This window comes from Pipistrellus hanaki (assembly GCF_964339955.1).
Source record: "Pipistrellus hanaki genome assembly, chromosome: 21".
NCBI lineage: Eukaryota > Metazoa > Chordata > Mammalia > Chiroptera > Vespertilionidae > Pipistrellus > Pipistrellus hanaki.
The window spans coordinates 2,405,472-2,422,920 of NC_140523.1; the positions used below are offsets into that span (position 1 = coordinate 2,405,472).

Consider the following 17,449-nt stretch of genomic DNA (forward strand, 5'->3'; position numbering starts at 1 on the left):
TTCCATGCGCCCCTGCCCATCCCGGCCCCGCCTGCCACAACCCTGAGGCTTTTTAAAATCCTCTTGTCCCGCCCGGCTGAGCCTGCACTGGCAAACGCTGTGCCCCTCCGCCCGGTGACATGGTACCGCCCAAGTACACGGAGCTCGGCGGCAGCTGCCGCCACACAATGCTCATTCTCATCCTGGCGCCTCGGAATGGCCTGGCAGCTCCGGCCATGTCCAGCCCAGCTGGTGCCCGGTGGCTGGGTCACCCTGCCGAGGTGACGTGCCACCTCGGGCTCATAAACACGTTTTAATCCGCGGACCTTCTGAGGGCCTGCCGCCCTCACCCCGCCTGCTGACTGTCTCCTGATGAACGGCCACGCAGTTTTAATGAAACCGGGCGGGATGCCTCTGCCTCCCTTCCGAGCTGTGTGCCCCGCCCAAGTGGCTTCCCCTCTCTGAGCCTCTCCTCCTGCGTCTCAGAATCCAAGGCCATAGTCCCCGGGCCACACGGCTCGCGCCAGGACTTAATGAGATGATGTTTGTGGAGGGCGCCTCTTCCAGGCCCCGGCAAGCCAGATAATTAACTTTCCTCCCTTTTCTCGGCACCCGGGGTCCCCGGCAGGGGGAGAGAAGGCCAAATAAACTCCAAGACATGCTGCTTCGCTCCGAGCGCTTGGCAGGTCTCAGATCCGCTTAAGCCCAAGTAAAAGAACTTTAATTACGCCCTCGTTTGCGGTTTGCTGCTTTGGACAGGTTATTAACCGATCCGAGGAGCCCGCCCGCCCGCCCTCTCGCTGCTGCAAAGTGAAGGGCTGGCCGAGAGTCAAAAGCAGAGTCAGTCCTTCCTCCTGGGACTCCCAGTCCCCCTGCCTTGGGCACAGAGACCCGGCTGGCAGTGCCATCTGAGCGGGTGTGGCTCGGGGACTGGCCTGTTGAGTTAGTGCGGGCGGCTCTCTTTCTCGTTACATCCTCAGTGCGTGTGTGTGTGTGTGTGTGTGTGTGTGTGTGTGTGTGTGTGTCTGGCCCCCGTGGATACACTTGCTATTGCTCCGTGCTTTTCCATTCACTTAATTTCGCTGTGCGCCTCCAGTTACACGAATGCCTGCCTGTGATTTGCAGCAAACACAGCTAGCTGGCGTGTTCAGTGTGACTCCAGTCACACCGGCTGGATCCGGTCTCGGCTCCACCTCGGGTTCATGGATCCCGGGCATGAGAAACCTTAATTTCTTTATTTGTATGAGGATGAGGAGGATTCATTTGCAAACGTGCCTGCTTAGCACAGAACCTGCTTCAGAATAAGTGCATTAATATTAGTAATAGGTAATGTTGGAGCATTTATGATAGGGGTGGGGAACCTTTTTTTCCTGCCAAAGGCCATGAATGAATAAATATATATATATATATATATATATATATATATATATATATATATATATGTATATATATCATCAGCATCATCATTCGTGGGCCATACCGGCCAGAGCCAAGAAAATTATTTATACTAATAAAAGGGTAATTTGCTAATTAGACCAGGAGACCTTTCGGACAAAGCCATGGTGGTGGGGCCGAGGCAGAGGTGGTTAGGGGCGATCAGGCCAGGAGGGGAGGGCAGTTGGGGTGAGCAGGCCAGTAGGGGGCAGTTGGGGGTGAGTAGGCTGGCAGTGGGGGGTAAGTTGGGGGGGCTAGCAGGCCCGCAGGCAGAATGGTTAGGGGCAATCAGGCAGGCAGGCAGATGAGCGGTTAGGAGCCAGGGGTTCCAGATTGCGAGAGAGATCCCAGATTGGAAAGGGTGCAGGCTCAGCTGAGGGACACCGCTCCCCCACCATGCATGAATTTCTAGTCTATAATAATAAAAGCATAATATGCTAATTAGACCGAACATCCTTCCCCTGCGAGGGAAGCCCGGATCCTGGGTGCCTGCCGGTGGCCAGGGGGAAGCCTGGGTCCAGGGTGCCAGAGGGCAGCCAGTGCCATCAGCTAAGGCACATGTGTCAAACACAAGGCCCGCGGGCCAAATCCAGCCCGCCAGGCCTTGCAATGTGGCCCGCACCACGCTGTCATCACTGCACTCCACTGTCAGTTTATGACATTGTCAGTTTATGACTGTTCAGTAAACCATTCGGCCCGCGATTTAGGCTGGATTTTAGATTTTGGCCCCTTCTCTGATTGAGTTCGACACCCCTAAGCTAAGGGATGGAAGGCCTACTATTGCACAAATTTCATGCAGTGGGCTTCTAGCTAATAATAATAAAAAATAAACTGTTTTGTGAACTCGCAATTGTAAACCTTCTCTTGCCCCATGCCCTAGTGTCCCCAGCAAAAGCAAAGCCCAGGATAGTCCCCCAGAGCGGGGTGTGGCTGATGTGTGCGGAGCCTGAGAGTAAATGCTTTAGGCTTTGCAGGCTGTTTCTCCCTCCGGAGTCCTCAGCTCCACTCGCAGCGGGAAGGCGGGGTGATGACTGAACAGACGGGGTGGCTGTGCTCCAGCGCAGCTCTGCTTACAGAGGCAGGTGCAGCCTGAGTGCTGGCCGGAGGGCCGTCGCGCAATGACGTGACCTTTGGCCTAGAGAATGGAGGAACCCTCGGGTACGTCCTTCAATGGGGTCCTAGCGTCGCATCGAAAGGACAACTGCCTGCCACCGCCGTCCCTCTGACGCTGGTCGGGGACGATTTCTAAATCCCCCCACAGCCTCCAAGGGGCTCAGATTCCCGTTGCACAAGCGAGGTAACGGGATCCAGGAGGGGCGTGCCGGGTCTTAGGAGACGACGTTCCTGGAAGTGAGCGCGTGGATGTGGCCGTGAGTCAGGGGCAGGAAGCGTCGGGGCAGAGGTTTGAGTCACTGTTTGCACAAAAGCACCCCGAAGGCAGAGCTGACCGCAGACCCCCGGAGCCCAGGGGTTTTCTGCACGGGCCCTGCCCTGCCCAGCACCGCTCGCTCCCAGCCACGTGTCCCGGAATCGTCACAGAATAGGTGGGCGGACCAGAGGGCCAGGCAGAGAGCAGAGAGCAGAGAATCCTTGCCCATTGAGGCTGAGAGGAATTTTCAGATCAGGCACCTGAGTGCAATCAACACTAGAAGGGGCTTAAGGAAAGCCTCCTTCAGAATCTGTTGGGTGAGGAGGCAGTCTTACCATCTGAGACAAGATGGTTTAGGCAGCCTGGCCAGCATGGCTCAGTGGTTGAGTGGTGACCTAGGAACCAGGAGGTCATGGTTCGATTCCTGATCAGGGCACATGCCTTGGTTGCGGGCTTGATTCTCAGTGTGAGGCATGCATGCAGGAGGCAATCGATCAAGGATTCTCTCCCATCATTGATGTTTCTCTCCCTCTCCCTTCCTCTCTGAAATCAATTAAAAAATTTTTTTAAATCAAGATGGTTTAGGCCAGTGGTCGGCAAACTCATGAGTCACCAGAGCCAAATATCAACAGCACAACGATTGACATTTCTTTGGAGAGCCACATTTTTTAAATTTAAACTTTTTTTAACACCACTTCTTCAACATAGACTCGCCCAGGCCGTGGCATTTTGTGGAAGAGCCACACTCTGGGGGCCCAAGAGCTGCCTGTGGCTCTCGAGCCGCGGTTTGCTGACCACAGGTTTAGGCAGAAGGAGCAACAAATGGTCTCGAAGTTGGGACCGTGTTTGGCCTCTTTGCAGAATCGGAATGAGGCCTATGTGGTTGGAAGGTGACACGGGACTGTGGAGGACTGGGTGCGGTGGGGTTTTTCACCTTAAAGCCTGAGGTCCGGGGTTAGGGTTTTGTTCTGGGTGCCATGGGAACCGTAGGATGATGATAGGTGATGCCTCCGGTCCTTCAAGCATCTCTTTAATTGCTTGGGTGGTGGGAAGGAAGCAGTGCAGGGCGGTGGGACTGCAGGGGAGGGGACCATAGACGCTGGGACACAGACGCCTGTGCAGTTGGGATCCAACGTGGAGCCGATGAAAGTCACTGATGGGTGCATTGGGTACACGCTGAAGGTCGCAGAGAGGGTTTTGTGTGCTCTCCTCCCCGAAGGTAGCTAGACAGTGAGACGGGGTGTTTGGCTGAATAAGCTTCTCTCTCCTGCACCTTCGGGAGGCCGCCGGGAGCCTTGTGATCGCACACGGAGGGAGGCGAGGGGAGGATCAAGCCCGCAGCCCCAGGCGGTGTTCCTCTGACTTCCCTGTGCACATCACCTGGGGACCTCATTACCATGCAGGTCCCGGCCAGGACTGCGGTTCTGCAGTTCTGAAATGCTCTCAGGTGATTTCAATGCGCTTGCGCCCTCTCCACCCAGCAAGGACCGGCCCCTATCACACGCTCCCGCTGCCCAGAGGCACGGAGCAGGGACCCCCGGGGCCTGTGCGTCTCGGGAGCCGGCTGTGGCTTGCAGGGCAGGAATAGAGGCTGTTTCACTGGACCCTACGGGCACCTTGGACTTGAGGCTGGGACTCACGGAACTCGCTCCCTGCTCCTTGCCTGCCCTTTGGGGAGAACTCCTCGGCAATTATTTCCCAGCCTGCAGCAGGGCAGGCAGGTCTCCTCAGGGCCAGTCTCTGCAGATGTACATGAAGGGATGTGTTTTACGTGCAAAAGAAACCTTTAAAGCAAAACGAACTGTGGGCAAGGAGGCCTGTGACTTCCAGTGTCTAAGCCGAGCTGTGTTATTAACACAATTAACACAACACATTTACTTGGGGTTTGGGATTGGGGGGTGCGGAATGAGACTTGATCACCAGAGATATCAGCCCTAGGGCTGATCCGTTTCAGCGGAGAGGACCTTGGACTTGAAAGCAGGACCTCAAGCGGTGGGTCCATGTCTTTTTTCTTTTCTTTTTAAAAAAATATATATTTTATTGATTTTTTACAGAGAGGAAGAGAGAGGGATAGAGAGTTAGAAGCGTCGATGAGAGAGAATCATCGATCAGCTGCCTCTTGCACACCCCCTACTGGGGTTGTGCTCGCAACCAAGGTACATGCCCTTGACCGGAATCGAACCCGGGACCTTTCAGTCCGAAGGCCGACGCTCTATCCACTGAGCCAAACCAGTTTCGGCTGGGTCTGTTTCTTAATGAAAAGGGAAAGGAAGTGACAAGAAGTTGAATAGGATGCACCCCCCTGCAGGGCGTTGGTATGAGTGAGACCTGGTACAGTACCAGGCTGCGGGCTCTGGGGCTGTTTGGAAATGCATGCCCTCCCTTGCAGAAGGAGCTGGCTCTGCCATATCCGTGGTCCGGGGCCAGCGCACAGTGCTTTACGGAGGCAGGATTTCATATGGAACCTTTTTTGTAAACGAAACGAATGTTTGATTACCGGGAGAGAATGACTGTGGCTTTTCATCTTGGTTTTCCTGGCCCGGGCCGTTGATTCACGGTGCTCCTAGGAGCTCTTCATCATGAGGCCCATTTCATTTGCTAGCACCGTGATCGGCAAACTCATCAGTCCACAGAGCCAAATATCAACAGCACAACGATTGAAATGTCTCTGGAGAGCCACATTTTTTAAACTTAAACTTCTTCTAACACCACTTCTTCAACACAGACTCGAGAGCCACCCTCACGGGGCCAAAGAGCCGCATGTGGCTCTCGAGCTGCAGTTTCCCGACCACGGTGCTAGGAGCTATGAAAGCTATTTCCTTGACTCCTCCAGTCTGAATGTTTAGGGTGATTGTACCGAGCTTGTACTCCAGCCGTCTTCTGCTTCATCTCTTGATTTCCCACATGCGACGGCGCTTGTCATTACAGGTTATTAAGTTATCGTGTGGTACTTTGCATTTTTATTATGTTCTTCACCTCAAATGAATCCTCATTTTCCCTTTAGAGTCCACGTAGTTATTTTTTCAAGTTCTGGCCCCACGTCACCAGTGCACAGAGCAAAATGCTGTCAGCTCTCTGGTTCTGAGTTAGGCAATAGCCGCTTTCTTCTTGTTTTTTTAAGTATTTAAAAAATGTTTTTATTGATTTCAGAGAGGAAGGGAGATGGGTAGAGAGAGATAAAACCATCAATGATAAGAAAGAATCATCAATCAGCTGCCTCCTGCATGACCCCTACTGAGGATCGAGCCTACAACCTGGGCTTATGCCCTGATCTGGAATATTACCACGACCTCCTGGTTCCTAGGTCGATGCTCAACCACTGAGCCACACCGGCCAGGGCAGAAATCTCTTTCTTCAGACTGTGCCTGGTCCCCTGCATTTTTGTTGACTGCTGAGGAAATCATTAAATTTCTATCGTTCTTGGAGTTTCTGTAATAAAAGACACCTGGTACCCCATAAATTGTGAATTGAAAAATAGCCTGAAGTTTTTGTGTGAAGGATGCTAAACACAAACTATTAATAATAGTAGGCCTGATGTCAAACTCTCTGTGAAATGTATACAACTCAGTAACTGAGTGGAAGAAAATTGTATTAGTCGTACCCAGTAGAGATGGGCAGTTTTCGTTTTTTCTATGATGGACCACTGAGCTATAGAGAAAAATCAATCACAAGATTTATACGTAGGAAGCAAATAAATTTAGAGATTTTTTTTTTTTAAAGGAGAGAATCATAAAAGGCTACACATTCTGGTGGAATGAATTGAACATAAGATTTCATTAAATATAAAGAACAATAAAAAAAAATGTTTCTGATGCACTTGAGGGCCATCGAAGGAACCGAGTTTTGGGGGGAGAATAGATTGATGAGAGAGACTAAGAAACAGGGTGCAGCCGAAACCGGTTTGGCTCAGTGGATAGAGCGTCGGCCTGCGGACTGAAAGGCCCAGGTTCGATTCCGGTCAAGGGCACGTACCTGGGTTCGATTCCGGTCAAGGGCACGTACCTGGGTTGCGGGCACATCCCCGGTAGGGGGTATGCAGGAGGCAGCTGGTCGATCTTTTTCTCTCATCGAAGTTTCTAGCTCTCTCTCTCTCTTCCTCTCTGTAAAAAATCAATAAAATATATTTTAAAAAAAAAACAAAAAACAACAACAACAAAAACAAACCCACATAAGGTGCCTCACCGGATGAAATGGCTGCTGCAGCGGCTGCAGGGCGGGGCTAGTGCCCCCCTCTCCCCCCGCCCCCCCCCCCGGGCTTCCTGGGCCATGCCCCTCCCCCTTCACTGCAAGGAGACAGGGCCTTGGCCCATCGGAGAAGAAATTGAAACGGGCTCACAAGTTACGTTCATGGGTGGAGAAAACAAACTTGCATTCATGTTGTGCCTGGAATGACCTTTTCCTGTCAGCAACAGGAGGGCCTCACATGCTTTTCTTTAATCAATGGCCAGCTTGTTTATTAATAGACACATGGGTAACGTGGTTTCCTGTGTTATTATAGAGTAGAGGCCCAATGCACGAAGATTTGTGCAAAAATGGGCCTTCCTTTCCGCTCCGCATCCGGAGCCATCTTCCTGCCTTCCAACACTGCTCAGAGGCCTGAAGCATCCCACCTCACCCCCAGCCTGAGTATGCAGATTAACCCGCCATCTTTGTTGGATAATTTGCATATTCACTCCTAATTGGCTGGTGGGCATTGTGAAGGTATGGTCAATTAGCATGTCACTCTTGTATTAGTGTAGAGAGAGTCTGGGGCCAAATCCAGCCCTCTGTGTGTTTGGTTCAAGTTTGATGGGAACCAGCTATGCTCCTCATCTGTATATTGCTGCTTTGTGCTGGGGTGGGTGGAGTAGCTGCTACTGAGACCGTGTGATCTGGTAGCTGAAAATATTAACTCTCTGCCCCTTTGCAGAAAAAATGAGCCTCCCTCTGTTCCAGTCTGGTGGGTCCTCTGTGTGACTGCAGTTTTGTTGTTGTTTTTTTAATATATATTTTTATCGATTTCAGAGAGGAAGGGAGGAGAGAAAGAGAAACATCAGTGATGACAGAGAATCATTGATCGGTTGCCTCCTTCACGCCCCCTCCTGGGGATGGAGCCCACAACCTGGGAATCGAACCTTGACCTCCTGGTTCCTAGGCTGACACCCCACCACTGAGCCACACCGGCTGGGCTGCGTGACTACGGTCGTGTCCGAGGCTGACGTCTCCTGGGCTGGGTCTGCACCTGCTCCCTGACCCGGCCCTGCTGCTGGGCATGTGGTTTGCGGCTACACTTCTGCCAGGTCCCCGGGCAGCCTGCTGGGCTGTGCCATCTCTCACGCCCCCCCCCCCCCCCCCCCGAGCGGAAGTGTTTCATTTAGGGCCATCTCTCCCACAGACACCTCCTCTGACGTCCTGCCAGCATCGCCCTGCCAGAGCGCCGTTTCTCAGCACCACCGGTGGTGAAATCGCTGCCTGGGCAGTTTCTGCTCCCTCCATCCTCGGCAGCGATGCCAGCGTAACGCTGCTGATGGATGGCTCCTCCGCCAGAACCGAGGACTTCCAGTCAAGGGCGGGCCCTCAGCCGGCCTTCAAGGCCTTTTCATCTCAGAGGACTCTACCCAGCACTCTGGGATCAAAAGGTCCTTCCTTCCCCAGGGGCAGTCTGAACTTCCCTTCCACCCGCCAAGCCTCCTCACGCCTCTGATCTTTGCTCTGGGGATTGGGGCATCCCCTGTGCCCCCCGCAAACCTGCTGCAATCCAGTCCACCCGTGTTGTATCGCGGACATGTTTTTCTCCACGTGCAGGACGGTGGACTCCTCAGAGCCTCTGTACTCTGTCCTGTGCAGAGGGTTAGAGGCTGTGTTGTTGTAGGATTGTCTTTCTGTTCTCCTCAGACTGTAAACTCCCCAGGCCAGGCATTGTCTGCAGCCATAGTTAGGTTTCCGGTGTGTGCCACGGAGCAGGCATTGTGCTCAGAATGGAACCGGAAGTCACCCAGAGCAGGCGCACCAGTGTACCTACTGTGTGCTGTGTACCTACTGTGCCATGGTAGCCCTCAAACATTGTCCCACGCCACACACAAGGGAACACAGGCTCAGAACGATTGACCTGGCCAATTGCAGCCAAAGCTAGATTTTTTTCTTCTTTTAGAAATAATTTTAAGTGAAGGCTTCAAATAATGCAATAAAACATGCAAGAGGATACATCCTAAGTGTTTAAGTCGTTGCATTGTAACACACACTGAGTGGCCAGATTATTATTATGATCTCTGAACGCATAATAATCTGGCCACCCAGTGTGTGTGTGTGTGTGTGTGTGTGTGTGTGTGTGTATTAGAGGCCCGGTGCATGAATTCGTGCATGGGTGGGGTCTGGCCAGCCTGGCCAGCAGGAGGAGACATGGGCAGTTAGCTGGCCTGCCTGCTGGTCAAACTCCTGATCCAGGGTACCATTTGCATATTAGCCTTTTATTCTATAGGATATACACTGAGTGGCCAGATTACTATGCGTTCAGAGATCATCATCATCCGGCCACTAAGCGTACACATGCACGTACGTGCCCACCATCTGTAGAGGCAGATTTGAACTTGAGTCTCCTCCGTTCTGATGCCACACTGATAGGACCAGGTTGCACTGTCACAGATATCCATGCGTGTACATCCTCTGTAGTGTCCACGCACACCCTCTGCCCACACGTACCTCCACCGGCCTGGGTGCGGGAGCTTTGAAAGCTTTCAGGCCGAGCCCAGCTCTCAGAGGTTACATTTGAGTCCTGTGTTTCAAAAAATCCCCAGGTGATCCTAGTTCAGGTCCAGGCGCAGCTGCCCAAGGCGGAGCTAGAAAGCGAGAGGGCTCATGGGAGCAACTTAAACTTCTTAAGAAGCCGCTCTTAAGATATTGGCTTCGTACTGCGTTCCTGACAACCCTGACCCTTTGGAAGGTGAGCCGTGGCCTCGGGGGCCTCCGGCCCTATGACTCTGACAACGTGATCTGACGGTCTCCCTTTTGGGCTGGCCCCCGTCCCTGCAGCTGGCCTGACCCTGCTTTAGGCACCTCAAGTGCGGCCCGCCATTCCCGTTCAGGAGAGCGTGCCTGTGACCTGGGAATGAGGGGGTGCTGTCCCCGGGCGTCTGATTTCAAAATCAAGCTCTGCAATCCCGCGCGGGCAGAGGGAGTTCAGGGGAGCTGAGTTCCCAAATCAGGGCCCCTGCTGAGCTTATGGGCATCACCTGGGAGCTGGTGAGAACGAGCAGTTATAGACCCGGCCCTGCCCCCACTCTGTGGCTGGCGCCTGCAGGCCGGGAGCCTGGAATGGTTGTGCTGCCACCGAAGGGTGAGGACCACAGCGCCAGGGTGACAGTGAGTACGTGCGTGCGTGCGTGGACCTGCAGGGCCAGGGGCGTGGTCCTCAGCCCGCAGTGGGCATCAGAGACCCCCAGGTGCTTTATAGAACCTCAGACACCCCTACCTCATCTCAGCGTTGGGGAACCTGGATTTCTGTGAATCCTCCACCCGAGGGTATTTTCCCACTGATTCCTTAGGGAGAGTGGAAGAGGGAGGGAGGGAGAGACAGAGAGAAACATCGATGTGAGAGAGACACATCGATTGGTGGCCTCCTGCACGAGCCCCACCCAGGGCCCGAGCCAGAGAGGAGCCTGCAACCAAGACATGTCTGCCCTTGACCCAAATGGAACCCAGGGCCCTTTGGTCCAAGGCCAACGCTCTAACCACTGAACCAAACCGGCCAGTGTAGGGAAATCTGTATTTTTTTTAACCATGAGCTCCGGGAGATTTTGAGACACCCCTCCCCCCCCTTCTTTCTTTTTTTCTTTTTAACCTTTGTAGTAGAAACCTGATAAAGAAGCATTCTTTTAATATTTAATAACAACTTCCTACTCATTGGGCACAGGGGAAGGTACTTCCCACTTTCGCTTTCCTCCTGTCGTTTCCTCTCCTGGGTCTCCAGTGATCAAGCTGTCTTCCCTCCCTTCTGTTTCCCCTTAAGAAAGATGGGGTTCCCTTTAGCACGCACCTCCTCCCTGATGGGCTGTTACTGCCCCATAAAAGCCACATGTGAGGCCTCTGGCCTCCTGCATGCTACTGAGCCCAGGGGTCGGCAAACTCATTAGCCCACAGAGCCAAATATCAACAGCACAACGATGGACATTTCTTTTTCGAGAGCCACATTTTTTAAACTTAAACTTCCTCTAACGCCACTTCTTCAACATAGCCCCGCCCAGGGCGTGGTATTTTTGTGGAAGAGCCACCCTCAAGGGGCCAAAGAGCCGCATGGGGCTCCCTAGCCGCGGTTTGCCGACCAGGGACTCAGCCCATCTCCCCCAAATTGTGCTGTAAGTGACGGAGGCCATTGGCCTCTGACCTAATTGACCCACAAGACATCGTCCGGACGGGCGGCCCCCAGGCTGAGTCAAGGAGGTCAAGGCCCCGCGGCTTCCTGTCGGCCCTGCGGTCGCCCGGCCAAGAGCAGGTGGGAGGCGGGACGGAGCCGCAGGCCTTGACGTCGGTCTCTCTAAAGAGCTGCTTGTTTTCCTTTTGCCCGCAGCTGTCCCTGCCCCTCCACCCTTATCTGTCATCGTAGAAATCCGTACCTGCGTGATATGTCATGACAGGGCGCACCTGCTCCAACCGAGCGGATGCTACTTTTCAGACGCGCTGCCAAGGGTGCGTGCTGCTAAGCCTCCTGGCAGAGAGGAAATCGGGTTTCCGCTCCAGCCTGGCCCACCTGCCCGCCCTTCCTGCCTCCTTCACTGTCCTCTGCTCGCAGGGTGAGGTCAGCGGGCTGCAGACCCACCGGACTGATCCACGTGACTCTCGTGTCCCCAGGGGACCTGCCTAGGTGGGGTGCCTGCTTAGGGCCTCTTCTAGGCATCTCTGGATTCACCGCCAAGGCCTGGGTGAACCCCGAAGCCTCCATCTCCCAGGCCATGGGGTTCCCTCCATTACTGCATTGCTGGTTATAATACGCCTCGGTCTGAGCACATAGGCCATCATGCTCGCTTGTGTTACAAAGGAACGGGCTGAATGAATGAAGCCTTTGTTTTTACCCCACCCCCCAACCCCCAGACCTCTCAGAACTTTTGGGGGGAGTATTTGAAAGCCATTTTAATGAGACCAGGACATTTCTTTTCTCCACAGTTGCCAATATTTGGTGTTTGAAAAATAATAATCTAGCCACACACCCAGGGTTGGCCTTGCCTGGGTTAGAAAGCACAATGGAGCCTGGTTGGTGTGGCTCAGTGGTTGGGCCTCAGCCTGTGAACCAGGAGGTCATGGTTCGATTCCTTGTCAGGGTACATGCCCGGGTTACAGGCTCGATCCCCAGTGGGAAGTGTGCAGGAGGCAGCCGATCCATGATGCTCTCTCATCGTTGATGTTTCTCTCTCTCTCCTCCTCTCCCTTCCTCTCTGAAGACAATAAAAAAAAAAAATATATATATATATATATATATATATATATATATAAAGAAAGCCCAGTGGAAACGGGCATCAGGTTTGGAATGCAGGTGACAGAGGGGTCTGCAGCCGTCCTGTCATGGGACACGCTGCTCTGCAAGCTCCCCAGGACCAGAGCTGAAGTGTTGTTGCGTTAGCTCCCAGAATCCCCTGGGGCTCCTTAAAGGAACCCCAGGGCCCAGGTGTCTCCCAGATCAATTGGTCCGAACCTGGGAGGGCCCAGCCATCTGAAACTTGTAGTGCCGGTGGAGTCTGTCTGAATGTGTGCAGTTGGAAGTAAGGCCAAGAATCCTTGGGTTACCGTTCTTTTTTATAATAAAGGTAAATAGAACACACGTGTGCTGATCCTCACAGGTGTACACAGTATGTGCGTGTTGGCACAGGTGCCTGGGAAGTTGGGGGGTTTGTGGCCCCTTATACATTTGGAGGAAGGCTAGATCCACGCTACAGTGTATGTTCATGCCGAGTGCCATCTCTTCCTTGTGTTTCTGTCTTTGGTGACGAGAGCCTTATCAGGCCAATAGTAGAGAGTCAATATTTGTGAAACAATGGAAGGCAGGCAGGAATAGAGAGGTGGGAGAAAGCATAAAAATACCCCCTCTGAGGGGTCTCGGTAGGGCTATGGGGCATAGAACAGTCAGGAATGACCTACATGGCGGCCTCTAGGGACAGCTGCATCGTTTGGAAGTCTCTAGAAGAAAGTGAAGGGCTATTGCTTATCCTAAGGAGCTCACCTAGCTTGCCCAGGTTTTTGTCTCATTTTATTTATTTCCTTTGGGTCTGCTAGCCTCCTGGTGAGAAGGTCCTGGCTCCCATGTCCTCCCAGACAGGCTTTGTAAACGAATAGGCTGAGTCCGGAGCATAGAGGCACCGTGACCTCTGACTTTTACAGGATGGGAGGGCCCTGAAGTGCGATGGAGTAGTGCCGTGGTCGGCAAACTGCGGCTCGAGAGCCACATGCGGCTCTTTGGCCCCTTGACTGTAGCTCTTCCACAAAACACCACGGCCCGGGCGAGTCTATGTTGAAGAAGTGGCATTAGAATAAGTTTAAGTTTAAAAAATGTGGCTCTCCAAAGAACTTTCCATCGTTGTCCTGTTGGTATTTGGCTCTGTGGACTCATGAGTTTGCCGACCACTGGAGCAGGGGAATGTATGTTTCCTGGACAGAGTCAGGACTTTGCAGGAAGGGAAGGTGCCCAGAAGAACTTCTCTGCCAGTGAGCAAGTTAATTCTCTAACCGTGTGGTGAGGGTTATCGCCCTGAGCAGACGCTTATCGGACTCATCGGGTTTAGATCACCTTGCACAGGTGTCCTTTTGCATCTGGTACAAACCTCCCGGGCGGGCCGAGAGGGGCAGGGGTCCCCCAAGCTGTCCACCGAGATTGACGCCGCGGCTTTGTTTGGCACCCGCAGGTGAGCGTGCTGACCACCCTGGAGCGGCGGTTCAACCTGCAGAGCGCCGACGTGGGCGTGATCGCCAGCAGCTTCGAGATCGGCAACCTGGCGCTCATCCTCTTCGTCAGCTACTTCGGGGCGCGCGGGCACCGGCCGCGCCTCATCGGCTGCGGGGGCATCGTCATGGCCCTGGGCGCGCTGCTGTCCGCCCTGCCCGAGTTCCTGACTCACCAGTACAAGTACGAGGCGGGCGAGATCCTCTGGGGCGCCGAGGGCCGCGACGTGTGTGCCGCCAACGGCACGGCCAGCGACCAGGGGCCGGACCCCGACCTCATCTGCCGGAACCGGACCGCCACCAACATGATGTACCTGCTGCTGATCGGCGCCCAGGTGCTGCTGGGCATCGGTGCTACCCCCGTGCAGCCCCTGGGCGTGTCCTACATCGACGACCACGTGCGCAGAAAGGACTCCTCGCTCTATATAGGTAGGAGCGGGGGCGGGGGGGGGGGGCACCGGGCGCGGCTCTCTGTGGGTGGGCCTTGAACTTGGTGTTTAGCCAGAGCCACTGCTTCTCACCATCGGCTTCAGAACACAGGGCATTCGAGAGCTAATGTCTGAGTTGCACCCGAGAAATCTGGTGTAGTAGGGTTGGGGTACCATCTGGGCATAGTGCTTTTTAAAAAAAAAATCTCACCCAAGGATATTATTCCATTGATTTTATTTTTTTTTTAATTTTTATATTTTATTGATTTTTTACAGCGAGGAAGAGAGAGGGATAGAGAGTTAGAAACATCAATGAGAGAAAAACATCGATCAGCTGCTTCCTGCACACCACCCACTGGGGATGTGCCCGCAACCAAGGTACATGCCCTTGACTAAATCGAACCTGGGACCTTTCAGTCTCCAGGCCAACGCTCTGTCCACTGAGACAAACTGGTTTTGGCTGATTTTATTTTTTATAGAGAGAGGGAAAGTCAGAGGGAAATAGCAATGTGAGAGAAACACATTGATGGGTTGCCTTCTGCACAAGCCCTGTCCAGGGCCCGGAGCCGGCGAGGAGCCTGCCACCAAGGTACGTGCCCTTGACCGGAACCGAACCCGGGACCCTTCGGTCTGCAGGCCGATGCTCTATCCATTGAGTCAAACCCTCTAGGGGCCATAAGGCATTTTTTAAAAGCTCCCAGGTGATGCCATTGTGGTGAAATTTATTGTTAAGAGACCTGAGAGAGGAGGCATGGTCAGGAGGAGGTTTATGTTTGTTTACCTGCTCTTTTGGGTGCCCGTGAACTTGGGGCCATCTGGCAGTAGTCTCCCGAGATCCAGCAGGACCACTGGTCTCTGACTTGACGGACGCTGCCCTAGTACCTGAGAGAGATGTTTTCTGGCAGTGACAGCAGCAAGTAGATAAATCAGGGCGCCGAGAAGGAAACAGAGAGTGAAAAGCTGAGTTCTTGTCTCCTATGATAGAATCAAATAGAAAAATGCCTCCCCAGATACCTCCTCAAACTCTATCTGTGTTCAATCATGCCTGCTCGGGGCTTCTGCACAGGGCCCCGGGCTCAGAGCTCTCTTCTGGAAGTTTCCCCGACAGGCAGGGCTACGTAATTTCCCTGGTCGGCGTGTGCCAAGCCATAGGATGGGGCGGCATTTCGGTTTGGGGTGTGGGAAGTGGAAGTGTGGGCAGAGGGGCCTCCCACCCTTCCGAGCCTTCATCTGTGCCATCTGCTGGAGACGTTCCCTCTACATTTCTGCTCGGACCCCATCTCCTCTGCAGTAGTTAAGCAGGCACAGAGCATCTGCCATTTGCATGGCCCACGGGCATGGCGGCGGCTCCGGTCCAGCTGGCCAGCGTCCCAAACAAATGCAGACGGACCCTCCGAGGGTCTCCCTGCTGGCTTCGCGCGTCTTTGTTTCCCAGGGAACAGCGGAGAGCCGGCCTCCTGCGCCCCTGGCCTCCACGGGCGGCCTTGTAGTCCATGCGTGGTTCGGATTCTCCGGGAGCCACTTAAGGCCATTGTATATGCGGGGCGTAACGGGTCCATCCATTTACTACCCGGGTCATGAAAGCGCGTGAGTGATCATGAGAATGTTAGCTCTTCTCTGGCGTACTGGGGAGCCACTAAGTCTGCTCTGGGAAGTATTCAGAGGAACCCACAGAACAGAATCAATATGAATTAAGGCCTCTTAGCTCCCTGCGGAGAGGAGGAGAGGCAGAAGGGACCGGTGCCGGGACTGTGGGTGTGAATGCGCACGCATTGGGGTGAGTGGCCGTGTGCCTCCGGCCCCAGCTCCCGTAAAGCTGGGTAAGAGGGTCAGGGGTCAGATGCTGAGGCCCTGAGCGCGGAGGGAGATGGGAAGGAATAGAAACACTGACCGTGTCAAGCACAGCTTGTTCACAGCTGGCTGTCAGCGGGGAAGGGGACCAAGCCATGCGGCAATCAGGCCAAGCCGTCCCTGCGGCAAGATCTGCCTCGGGGCACCTGCAGGGTCTACCGTGCATCTGTGGCCATGTCATCGGCCCTGCTGCACCCAGGGGGAGGCGACACGTTCCGTCTCAAGTGAGGCTGACTTTTCCCACTAAAGTGACTGTGAGTGTGCTTTGGCCTCTTTCGGCCCGGCCACTGCCAAACGCCCTGATTCCTCGACGGGCCATTCAAGGGGCTTCTGCGGCTGGCTCTCCAGCGTGGGGAGGGAGCCAAGGCGCTCATTACAGGGGACAAAGCCCGGGGAGCGGGGCTGTGGCTCCGCTGGCAGCTCCGCTGCAGCCCAGCGGGGAGCCAAGCCTCACACCGCGGCCACAGTGACCCGTGGGTGACACGGGGCACGCACTGTCTTCCTCGGGCGACAGGCAGGCAGGGTGGCGGTGGAAGCCATTCGATGGGGGTCCAAGAATTGACCCTTGGGGAGTCCACTCATACTACCAGTCCTGGGGGCGACCTTCCCTTAGCTCCGTGTCCTTAGCTGCCCCATTGTTCCAAGTTCAAGACATAGCACGCTTATTGTAGGAAAGAATAAGTAGCTAATGCCATGGACTTACTGTGTCCTGTTTTCAGTTCTCACCCAAGGATATGTTTATTGTCTTTGAGAGACAGAGAGAGAAAGAGAGAGAGAGAGAGAGAGAGAGAGAGAGAGAGAGAGAGAGAGAGAGAGAGAGACAGACATCGACGTGAGAGAAAAACATCGCTCAGTAGCCTCCTGTAGACTCCCCAACTGGGGATTGAACCCGTAACCTAGGTATGTGCCCTGACTGGGAATCGAACCTGCAACCTTTTGGTGTACAGGATGATGCTTCAACCGACTGAGCCACCTGCCAGATCGTCACTGTGTCCTTCTCTTAGGTGGCTGTATCAATTGGTTTTATCTTGTTTTTATCTTTGAGGAAGAGCAAGCCAAGAGGAGACTGTGAAAGATTTAAAAAATAACTTTATTTCTAGTTAAAACGTATTAACACCATTGACCGCCTGGGATGTATAAAGAAAGCATAATTAGAAAATAATTACTCTTAGCTTTACGATTGTCTTAAGTCTTTTTTTGTGCGTTGATATTCTCTTCTACAAAAATATGTGTTTATAATAAGTAGTGCTTTGCAATGATCGTTTCTCTCTTAATATCTCATGAGCATTTCTGTGTCACTAAATATTCTGTGATGTTCCTACTGCACCCTTACCGGATATATACCTTCATATTTCATGCCCTCTGTGGTTGGATGCGGGATTTTACAATTCTAGCTGCTGTGACTGAAGCAGACGGGTAAACTGCGGTTCTGGGAGGGTTAGTAACACCTCCAGTAACTTAGCTGGATGGCACCAGGCTCCAGGTC

The 17,449-nt window shown here is 53.5% G+C and overlaps 1 protein-coding gene across 3 annotated transcripts in view; it reads left to right on the forward strand.

Annotated features, from left to right (window-relative positions):
* SLCO3A1 (solute carrier organic anion transporter family member 3A1) overlaps positions 1-17,449 on the forward strand; it is a 123,432-nt gene that overhangs the window by 22,462 nt on the left and 83,521 nt on the right. For all 3 annotated transcript variants that reach the window (XM_084869115.1, XM_084869114.1, XM_084869116.1), the window contains exon 2: positions 13,648-14,113. In XM_084869115.1, coding sequence (XP_084725241.1) covers positions 13,648-14,113 — 466 coding nt within the window. The remainder of the gene's footprint in view (positions 1-13,647; positions 14,114-17,449) is intronic.